We start from the raw sequence: 10,805 nt of genomic DNA on the forward strand, positions 1-10,805 counted from the left end.
GCGCTCCACATCCCGTGGCGTCCCCGCGCGCGCCGCGCCGCCCCGAGGCCCCCTCAGCGCGGGGCTGCCCCGCACGGTGCCTGTCCCGGGGGGGGCTCCGCGGGGGCTCTGCGGGGGATCCGCGGCCGCCGCCGCCCCGGGGCAGGGTCGGGAGGCCTCGACGCGGAGCCCCCGCGGGGTCCCGGCGGGTTTTGCCGCTCTCGGCCCCCGCGCGGGGCCCGCGGCGGGTCCGGCAGCGCGGAGGGCGCCCGGCGCGGGCGCGGGGCGATGAGGCCGCCCGGGGCCGGCCGGGATGTGGCGCTGGAGCTGCCGGAGCCCGACATGGGAGCGACCCCCGCGATCCCCGAGCGCCTCCGCCTGCCCCTCTGCTGCCTCGGCGTGTTCGCCTGCTACTTCTGCTACGGCATCCTGCAGGAGAGCATGTGCGGCACGGCGGGGGCGCGGGACGGGGCACACCGGGATGGGACACGGGGTGGGGACAAACATGGGACGGGACACGGGATGGGACACATAGGATGGGGACACACCGGGATGGGACACGGGACTGGGAGGGACAAGGGGCCGGGGTCACACACAGGACCGGAGGGGCCCCGGGAATGGGGGAGACACGTGGGGCGGGGGGACACCCGGCACGGGGTGACACGGGACGGGACGGGGGAGGACGCGGGGGGACCGCGGGGGCCACCCCCGGGCGGGTCCCGCGAGGTGTCCCCGCTCTGTCTGTCCCTGCTCTGTCCCCGCTCTGTCTGTCCCTGCTCTGTCCCCGCTCTGTCTGTCCCGCTGTTTCCTCCCTGTCCCGCTGTCTGTCCCCGCTCTGTCTGTCCCACTGTCCCCTCCCTGTCCCCTCTCCATCTCGCTGTCCCTGCTCTGCCTGTCCCTCTGTCCCCTGTCTGTCCGTGTGTCTCACTGTCCGTCCCCCCCAGCACTCGGGGCCGTTACGGGGAGGGGGCTCAGCAGGAGAAGTTCAGGTTCGCGCTGACCCTCGTGTTCATCCAGTGCGTCATCAACGCCGCCTTCGCCAAGCTCCGTGAGTGCCCCGGCCCTTCCCGGCCCTTCCCGGGGTGCAGGGGGGGCTCTCCCGTGTCCCTGCCCGGCCCGGGGGACCCGGGGGTGCCCCACCCCGCTGAGGTGTCCGTGTGTTCCCAGTGATCCGGCTGGTGGATGGGGCGCGGGTGGATCGCACGCGGGGGTGGCTCTACGGCGCCTGTTCCCTGTCCTACCTGGGGGCCATGGTGTCCAGCAACTCGGCCCTGCAGTTCGTCAGCTACCCCACACAGGTGAGACCCCTCAAATCCCCACCCCACACAGGTGAGACCCCTCAAATCCCCACCCCACACAGGTGAGACCCCTCAAATCCCCACCCCACACAGGTGAGACCCCTCAAATCCCCACCCCACGCGGGTGAGACCCCACAAATCCCCACCCCACACGGGTGAGACCCCATAAATCACCCCACACCGTTGGGACCCCTCAGATCACTGTGTTATATGGATCACACACTATTGATGTGGTTTTGGATCACACAGTATTTATGGATCTGTGTATGGGTTATATGGATCACACAGTATTTATTGATCTGTTTTGGATCACACAGTATTTACTGATCTATTTATGGCCCACTCAGTATTTCCTGCTCTCTGTATGGATCACACAGCACGGGCTGGGAAGGGACATGAGGGGTTTGATTCCCCTTTTTGTGTGGCCACTTCCGTGTTAGGGAGGGCTTGGGAGAGCTCAGGTGATCCAGAAAGGGAAGAGCAATTCCTAGAAATGTTGGGAATTTGCTGTTGGAAGGCTTGGGGTGGTTGAGGAACCTTCACTGTTAATTATCAGTCGCCCTGGTAATTAGTCACCCTGAGTTGGGGTGGGGTTGCTATTTTGGAAGTCCCTGGTGTGTCCTGTGTCCGGGTGTCCCAGTGCTCATCCCATATCCAGGCTCTCTCCCATCCCAGGTGATGGGATGGGATAGTCAGTCCTTGTCTTTCCTTTCCAGGTCCTGGGCAAGTCCTGTAAGCCCATTCCAGGTGAGCACATTCCCTGTTTCCTGTGTGTTTGAGGGGATTTCTCCCCCCTCTGTCCCTGTGCTGCTCTGCTGGGCCGGGTTTAACTCCCACGAGGGGCTTTGGGACCAGTTTGGGACGTCCCTTCTCTGCAGTTACGGCTTTAGGAGGGACTTTTTGGGGGATTTAACCCCCATGAGGGGTTTCAGGAGCAGTTTTTGACGTCCCTTCTGTGCAGTGACTCTTCCAGGAGTGGCTTTCCCGGGGGTTTAACGCCGTGAGGGGTTTTAGGAGCGGGTTGTGACGTCCCTTGTGTGCAGTGATGCTCTTAGGGGTGACCCTGCTGAGGAAGAAGTACCCCCCAGCCAAGTACCTGTGCGTGCTGCTCATCGTGGCGGGCGTGGCCCTGTTCCTGTACAAGCCCAAAAAGGGGGCCGGGGGCGACGACCACGTCTTTGGCTACGGGGAACTGCTGCTGGTGAGTGCTGGGGGCAGGGAGGGACCTGGGGGGTTACAGCTCACCTGTGCCCCAGGGAGCCAAACCCAGGCCTCAGGTGTGCAGCTCACCTGGACCTGGGTGCTAAATTAGAACTCAGGTGTGATTCCCAGCTCCCCTGTCCCAAATCCCAGAATTCAGGTGTGATTCCCAGCTCCCCTGTCCCAAATCCCAGAACTCAGGTGTGATTCCCAGCTCCCTGTGCCTCAGGAGGGCAGGGGGTGTGAGGGGGCTCTGAGCTGTGCTGGGGGTCCGTGCCTGTCCCCCCAGCTCAGGTGTTGAGGCACCAAACTCCTTTTCCATCAGTTCCTGCTCGGGAGCTGCCGTGGAAAAGGGGGACCATGAGGTTTTCCCTGTGGGAAGGACCAACCAGGGCAGGTTTTGTCTCCCTGCCCAGCTGCTGTCGCTGACCCTGGACGGGCTCACGGGGGTGTCCCAGGACCACATGAGGGCTCACTACCAGACTGGCTCCAACCACATGATGCTCAACGTCAACCTCTGGTCCACCCTGTTCCTGGGGGCGGGTAAGGACCCCCTGCCCAGAGCCCAGGGCACAGCCCCAGCCCAGGCTGACCCTCACCCTGAGCTCCAAAAACAGGCCTTTTTGGGGAAAAACCCCTTGTGCTTTGGGTTGGGGTTTTTGTTGGTCTGTGTGTGAAAGGGGGGGTTGCTCTGTGCAGCTCTGCCAGTGCCCACCAGAGACTTCCAGTGCCCACCAGAGCCCCAGCCAGGCTGGAAAGGGCTTGGGATGACCTGGGATAGTGGAAGGTGTCCCTGCCTGTGGAAGGTGTCCCTGCCTGTGGCACGGGGTGGAACTGGATGAGTTTAAGGTCTCTCCCAGCCCAACCCATTCCCTGATTTGATGATCAGGCTGCAGCCCTTCTAATTAGTCGCTGTGTTGTTGGAATTTGATCTGTAGTTAACGATTGCTCCTTTCATTAATTAACCAGGGAGGTGATTGCTTTGTCTCCTGTTGTTTTCCACTTTGGAATTTACTCCCTGCCTTCTGTAGCTCCCCTCGGGGCTCTGAGCACAGACTGAAATTGCACCACATGCCATTTTGGGCCCCCAGGTTCAGGGGTTTCCATCCTGGTGTGTCTTCCAGGGATCCTGTTCACTGGGGAGCTCTGGGAGTTCCTGAGTTTCACGGAACGTTATCCCAGCATCATCTCCAACATCCTCCTGTTCGGCCTCACCAGCGCCCTGGGGCAGGTGAGTGCTCCTGCCCTGCTCCCCACATCCTGGGCTGGCTCTTGGAGTGAGGCTGGACCACCCTGTGCTGCCCTGGGGGGTGCCTGGGCCCTGCACAGCCCATGGGATGGGGTGGAACTGGATCATCTCCCACCCAAACCATCCCGGGGTTCTGTAAAAGCGATCTGAGTTCAGGTGCAAACAGTCGGGATTGGAGAGAAGATCCTTCGGCTTTTCCCTGAAATCACCATCCCTGGTGTCCTGTTCCTGGGGCTGGGGACAAACAGCCCCTGTTTGCTGCCCCCAGACTTTTATCTTCATGACCGTGGTGTACTTCGGGCCCCTCACCTGCTCCATCGTCACCACCACCCGCAAGTTCTTCACCATCCTGGCCTCGGTCGTCCTCTTTGCCAACCCCATCAGCCCCATGCAGTGGGTGGGGACGATCCTGGTGTTCCTGGGTGAGTCTGGGAAGCAGATCCCTGAGCTCCCTCTGTCAGGCCCCCTGTGTTACCCCCCAGGCCTCGAGTGGCCCCGGCGCTCCCAGTGCCCCTCGGGGTGTCCCCCACCCCGGGGGTGCCCAAACACCCTCAGTCTGGGGGCTCTCAGGCTGCCTCTTTTCCCCCAAACTCCTTGTTGGAGGAACACAAGGCATTTTTCGGTGCACGAGGCTCGTTTTGTGTCTTTGCAGGGCTCGGCCTCGATGCCAAATTCGGGAAGGGAGTGAAGAAAACGTCGCACTGAGGAGGTGGTTGGTCGGTTGGTTGATCCCCGCAGACAGAATGAACTTTTAATTTATTGTCTTGTACCTCAAGATCTGTTCAACTGGACTCAGGAGAGGGAATCAGGAGGAGACTGTGTGGAATCTTTCGTTGGTTTGTTTCAGTTTTTTGATTCTGAGTTGTCCCACAGATGTAACACTAATTTGGAGCGTAATTGAGCTTTTTTTTCCCGTTGGTTTTCTGTAATCGGAGCCGAGCAGCAGCAGGAAATTCTTGCCTTAACAGGACAAACCCCACAAATCCTTCATATCTTTATTAAAGAAAAACAGCCAGTGGCCACTCTTCCCGACCTTTTGATTCGGTTGGTTTGGGGTTCAGCCCAGAATTCCGTGAGCTCTGTGGCGTGGCCTGGAGTGACCCCTGGATTAAAGGCTGGAGAAAAGCCCCCCTGGCCCTGTGGTTTTCCAGGAGGGAGCTGGAGCAGCCGGTGGGACGTTCATCCATTGGGAGACCCCGATGTCCTCCATCCCAGCCCTTCCACACCGGAATTCCTGGCGCTTCCCAGGGAACCTGTTTAACCAGGGGGCCCAAATTCTTTCTTTCCCCCCCCAGCCAGGACCTTCTGCTGCCAGACCTGCCCAGCTGAGGGGACAACAGTTAATTACAGGGCCCTGCTTAATTGGGCCCTGGTTAATGAACAGCATCCCTGCTCCGGAGGGGAGGAGTTGTTATCCAGTGATGCTCCAGAGTGGGATTCTCCAAGGGGCAAACTTTGCACATGAAAGGCTGTTCCTGCAGCTGCCTCTTGCTCTCCATCTGTTCGGGGCTTTGGCCTCTCGTCCCTCCAGATGGGACCTTGATCTCTTCCCTGAGCTGCTCCTGGAAGTCTCTCCCTCTCCCTCCCTGCTGTCCCCACCCCTCCCGTGTGGGGGGAGGCCCTTCTGCAGGGGGATAATTGTGTTTGAGAGTTCCTTGGCTCCGTTTCACTCCATAAACAGCTCCAGTGTCCTTCAGAGGCGGAAGCTGGAGTTTGGGTGAAGTGTCAGGAAGCACTTTCTGCCCTCCAGAGATGAGTAATGACCCAAGTGTTGACACTGGAGTTCAGATCCTGCAGCAATCCAGGCTGGGCAAAGGGATCTTTAACTCCTGCTGCCAAGTCCTGCTTTGCTCATTCCCAGAAGGAAGTGGCCGAGGTGGTGCTTTGCTGCTGCCCCGGCAGAGGTGGCAGAGGAGGGAGGTGAGTTTGGGAAGGGGCTCAGACAAAGCCCTGCGAGCACCCACCGTGAAGTTGTGCAGAGATTCCCTTTCCCTCTCCTTTCCCCCGGCTCACAGCCCGCTCGGGACGGGCAGTGTCCAGCAGGGGGAACTCTCCTTTCAGCCATTCCCGAGGAACACCGGCAGGAAAAGCGGCAAAGCAGCAGCTCCTCTTTAATTCCTGGTGTGACTCCACTGCTGGAGTCGTTGGGAGCAGCAAAACCAAGGGGGAAATCCGGGTTTTCCTCCGTGTTTGCCCCGTTCAGCCCTTTCTGGCCACCAGCAGGGCCGGGTGGTTTGGGGCTGTGGGAGAATCCCCCAGCACTCCAGCTGCTGGTTCCCTGCCCACAGCCCCACTGCCTGGCTGGAAACATTCCTGGCAGGAAATAAGAAATAATAAACTGGGGTTTAGTTTTGAATCCCAGAGCTGAGGGGATGAAAAATTCTTAGTTTGTGGATACCTTAAAAACCCTTTTCCTTAACTGTTGTTACTCCCTGAAGGTCCAGACTTTCAGGGTCTCCCTTTACCAAATCACTCCACTGGTCCCTATTTTTTATTTGCTGCTTGTACTTCCCCCCCCCCTTTTTTTTGCTTTAGTTTTGTTTTGTTTTCAGCTGCTTGAGCCCTTTGTGGTCGTTCAGACTCCCCTGTTCTGTTCTGCAGAGTGAATCTCACCCTCAGTTTCCAAGTCTTTTGTCCAGTTATCAGCACCCTCAGCCCATTCCCACCCCTCCAGCAGGGAAGGTCGCTGGGATAACACTGAGGAGCTGATTCCTGCTGTGGGGGAAAGGCTGGCTGGGATAGATCTTGGATAAATCTGGGCATTTCTGACAACACTCCGAGCTCCCCCACCCTGCAGGTGCTCCCAGAGTTAACAACTTCCTCTGAGAAAGGGAAATCATTTCACAGCCCGTTAGGGCTGGTGGGGAGCAGCAGGATGAGGTTTTAATGAAGGCAGGATCAAAAGCATCCTGAAGCAAAGCAGCCTAAAAAACAAGAGCAGGCTCATCGGGGAAGGCGGGAGATGCTTCTGAGGGGGAGAAACAAAGCACCAACTCAAAGACGTTGGGGAGTCACTTCCTCACAATTGTGCATTTTAAAGTATAATTTCCTCTCCTAAAAAAAAAAAATCAGCTTTGATACTTTTCCAATACAGGTAAAAATAGCAAAAAGGAACAGATTCCCTGCAATTAAAATCTCCAAGTCAGAGTTTTTTCTCAAGGAGGTCAAATTTATGGGTTTTTTTAAGCAATGTTTGTTTTCTCGTAAAGAGAAGTAGTTTTTAATCATGGCAAAAAATGACTGAGTTGTTTTGTGGTGTTTCGAAGTCAGGAGAGTGAATTTGGGTGAGAAATGTGCACAGCAGGAGCTCTGAGGGGTTGGGGTGTGAGAAAGGGCACTATCCCAGCACCAGGAGGGATTTCTCCATGGAAAGGGCTGCCAGGCCCTGGCAGGGGCTGCCCAGGGACGTGGTGGGGTCACAGCCCTGGAGGTGCCCAAGGCACCTGAACATGGCACTCAGTGCCCTGGGCTGGGGGACAAGGTGGGGATGGGGCACAGGGCCACCCCTGCCGTGGGCAGGGACACCTTTTGCTGTCCCAGGTTGCTCCAACCTGGCCTTGGACACTCCCAAGGCTGGGGCAGCCACAGCTTCCCTGGGAAATCCATCCCAGCCCCTCAGCGGGGAAGTGAAACCCCCCTGAGGTAAAACCCAGCTCAGGTGAACCCCACCTATCTCCTGTGTCCTTCCTAGACCTTCTGGATTTCTGCCTTGGGACTGGGAGCAGCCAGCTGCCCAGCTTTGGGTTTGTATGTGTGAATGAGCTGCCTGAGCCCTCCACATTGTACAGGTTCTCACAGGTGGGTAACGTTTGTCACCCTCCTGCCCCCCAGCACTGGAGGTTTCATTGCCAGGGAAGGGGCCATGGGGCTGCCCCACTCAGTGTCTTGCTCAGAACTTGCCATTCTGTTGCAAATTAAATTTGGAGCAAAAGGGTTGGAAAAGCAAAGCTCAGACCAGGCTCCTTTCCCTGGAGGATGCTCCGACTGCCACGGTTGGGAGCACCCAGGAGCTCAGCAGCTCTCCCTCTCCTCACCAGCCCTGTCAGCTTGGCGTGCTGGCTGGCATTTAACAATTAAAGCACAAAAACCTGGAATATCAGGGATCCTTAATGGCTCCAATTTAAAACAAAGCGGCCCCTCAAACCCAGCCACGGTTCTGTTCCAGTTTGTGGCTCTGCCACAACATTCCCTCCTCTTTACAGCAGGAAAATGAGTTCTGGGGGTCTCCCTGGTACCGGGAGAGGGGAATCAGCACCTTGCAATGTGTTTGTTACTGTTGCATCTCTAAGAGCCTCATTAAGTCTCCCCAGTGATTGAGATGGGCTTTGTTTAGAAAGGGTTTGTTTGGTTTTGTAACAAAGATGGCAAATCCGGGAAATAATGAAATAACTTGTTTTCATCCTCTCGATCCTGGGGAGCCTATATGAGATTTTAATTAGTGCTGCATTTTCAATAACTCTGTATCCCTACGTGTCGCAGATTCTTTCCTGGATAACAGGGAGGTAATTATGAGCCTCCTGTTTCTCAGCCTCTCACTGAAGGCACGGCTGATACATTTAATCATGATGTAGAAAGGCTGGCAGCTTTCTCCGGGTTCAGCCTCTCCCTAATTACATTTCTGGAGTTTTAGTAAATTGAAAGGGAAAACGCAGGGACAAAATAATTAAAACCAAAGAGGAAGTTGAATATTAAGAAGCAGGAGCTGGTTAAGATTCTTGCACACGACTCCTCCACAGCCCGGGTTTAATCAGCGTCGCAGGGAAATCAAACCGGGATGTGCCAAGGGTGGCACCTCCAGCCCGGGTGGGCACCAGCACTCGGTGCTGCTTCTGAGGGGGAAAACCCACCCGTGTGGCTCAGGTGAGAGTCTCCCCCCGAGCAAACGCCCCTGAGAGCTCAGTGCTCTCGCCTGCTCACATCAGCTCACCCCACCCCAGTGTCAGGGCTCAGCACCCGGCACTGTCCAGCCCTTTGTCCAGAACTGACCCAGCCCAGGGCAGGGGCTGGGCAGGGGGAGGCACCACATTCCTCTTGTCCCTGCCACCAGGGAGGACAGAACTGACCCCCAAGAACTTCTACATACGGAGGAGAGGTGAAGTTCCATCTTCATTTTCGCAGGGACCCTATTTCATTTTCTGCTTCCTGTGAACAAGAGAATTTTGATCAGGAGAATGTCATAAGCTCCAAAAGAAGTCGACCCCCCTCTAAGTGACACTTGGCCAGTGCTGAATTAAAGGAGAATTTCTGTTTATTCTGTCTGGATTCTACTTGAATCGAGAGGGGAGGGGGAATCTCTTTGTTTTCTCTAAAACTGGTGCTGTAATTTCCTTTGGTACTTGGGCTCTAAGAGGATAAACACATCACTAAAAATCCACAGCTTACGTGGGAACATAAAACCCAGGGTGATGGAAGGGGTATGAAAACAAGTCTCTAGGAGAAATGTGTGGCCAGAACAGGAATGTTAATGCCAAGCCTGTAGCTCAGGAGGGGCAGTTTTATGGCATTCCTTCATCACAATGCAGCAGTACCTGCTGTTCTGTCACCGTGGGCAGCAGTTTGGGAAACGAGGGAACGAAGCAGGGTCCAAGGATTGGTCAGGACTTGGATGAGGCACTTGCCAGGAAAACCCAGGGCGCTGGAGAAAACGTTGGGAATGAAGCAGGCAATACTGGGAATCAGCAGTGGACGAGAGTGGCAGCCCAGCGTCCTGGAGCTGATGTGCCGAGGGCAACAGCGTTTTTCATCTGAGAGAATGAGGGATGAGACTGAAATATTCTGCACTTTTCATTTAAATAAGTGTGGGATGTACTGTGGAGCCTGGTTAATTCGGTTATTTGCGTGTAATTGTATTAATTCACCCTGAGGCTGGAACTGGCAGGAGAGAAAGGATAAGCTTCTCTACAAACGTGTAAATAATTAAGGACTACTAATGATGAAAATTTTGCTTCGCTGGTTAAAAACCTTTACAAATTAGAGAAGACCTGTACATGGATGACATCTCGGGATCACGGGATAATTAGGGTTGGGAGGGACTTGATGCAGGGTCACCTGTGAAAGGGGAGAAGGTGTCTCAGGGCTTTATTTAACCAGACCTTGAATACCTCCAGTAGAGACTGCAAAGCCTCTCTGGGCAACCTCTCTCATCTGTGGTGGTGGTGTACAAATTTCTCACCTGGAATTTAAATATTTCTTGTTTTTACTTTTGTTTCTCACCCTCCTGCCACGTGCTTGGCCCCATTTCCTTGCCAACCCTCTCGTAGGTGCTCAGAGGTCTCTGAGGTCTCTCCCAAGCTTTCGTTTCACACCCCGGCATGGCAGACAGAGACGGTGTTTGCTGCATAATCCCTTTCTCAACAAGTTAATATAAATACCGTGCTTAAGAGCGCAACATTCCCTCGGGCAGGGAGTCCTTCACTGAAACGGGAGGGGAGATGGTGGTCCCTCAGGCAGGCACGCCCTCATGGAGCCGTGAGGGAAGGGACGATGGCACAGGCCATTCCTTGAGGCAGCTGGTCCTTCATGGAGCCATGAGAGAAGAGATGATGGCACAGGCCATTCCCTCAGTCAGATAACCCCTCATGGAGCCGGGAGGGAAGGGATGATGGCACAGGCCATTCCCTCAGTCAGATAACCCCTCATGGAGCCGGGAGGGAAGGGATGATGGCACAGGCCATTCCTTCAGTCAGATAACCCTTCATGGAGCCGGGAGGGAAGGGACGATGGCACAGGCCATTCCTTGAGGCAGCTGGTCCTTCATGGAGCCATGAGAGAAGGGACGATGGCTCACGCCATTCCCTCGGTCGGGTGTCCCCTCACGGACCGTGAGGGCAGGGCACACGGCTCACGCCATTCCCTCGGTCGGGTGTCCCCTCACAGACCGTGAGGGCAGGGCACGCGCCTCACGCCATTCCCTCAGTCGGTGTCCCCTCACAGACCGTGAGGGCAGGGCACACGGCTCACGCCATTCCCTCAGTCGGTGTCCCCTCACAGACCGTGAGGGCAGGGCACACGGCTCACGCCATTCCCTCAGTCGGTGTCCCCTCACAGACCGTGAGGGCAGGGCACGCGCCTCACGCCAT

At 56.4% G+C, this 10,805-nt stretch overlaps 1 protein-coding gene and 1 long non-coding RNA gene across 2 annotated transcripts; one reads left to right on the forward strand and one right to left on the reverse strand.

Moving 5' to 3' along the window:
- The first annotated feature begins 252 nt into the window (after positions 1–252).
- On the forward strand, positions 253–4,758 carry SLC35B1 (solute carrier family 35 member B1). The gene is made up of 9 exons (XM_051803535.1): positions 253–422; positions 924–1,027; positions 1,147–1,277; positions 1,994–2,024; positions 2,321–2,478; positions 2,894–3,020; positions 3,602–3,708; positions 3,995–4,148; positions 4,379–4,758. Exons 1-9 carry the CDS (start codon positions 268–270, stop codon positions 4,429–4,431), a joined length of 1,020 nt encoding a protein of 339 aa, XP_051659495.1. The 5' UTR covers positions 253–267; the 3' UTR covers positions 4,432–4,758.
- A 3,636-nt stretch (positions 4,759–8,394) lies between these two features.
- On the reverse strand, positions 8,395–10,790 carry LOC127478220 (uncharacterized). Its single transcript, XR_007907143.1, has 3 exons — positions 10,098–10,790; positions 9,255–9,470; positions 8,395–8,868 (listed from the first exon to the last, which is right to left on the reverse strand). It is a non-coding gene; the product is annotated as an uncharacterized LOC127478220 (long non-coding RNA).
- Positions 10,791–10,805: the final 15 nt, after the last annotated feature.

The sequence above is a fragment of the Manacus candei genome, unplaced genomic scaffold (genome assembly GCF_025592945.1).
Source record: "Manacus candei isolate 608988 ecotype Guabito, Panama unplaced genomic scaffold, ASM2559294v1 h1tg000058l, whole genome shotgun sequence".
In the NCBI taxonomy this organism is placed as follows: Eukaryota; Metazoa; Chordata; class Aves; order Passeriformes; family Pipridae; genus Manacus; species Manacus candei.

Excerpts from the sequence above, each read along its gene's own strand:
- SLC35B1 (XM_051803535.1), top strand. The coding sequence starts at position 268 with ATGAGGCCGCCCGGGGCCGGCCGGGATGTGGCGCTGGAGCTGCCGGAG. Across the intron at positions 2,025-2,320 it reads GTCCTGTAAGCCCATTCCAG|TGATGCTCTTAGGGGTGACC; the intron begins GTGAGCACATTC and ends CCTTGTGTGCAG. Across the intron at positions 2,479-2,893 it reads GCTACGGGGAACTGCTGCTG|CTGCTGTCGCTGACCCTGGA; the intron begins GTGAGTGCTGGG and ends CTCCCTGCCCAG.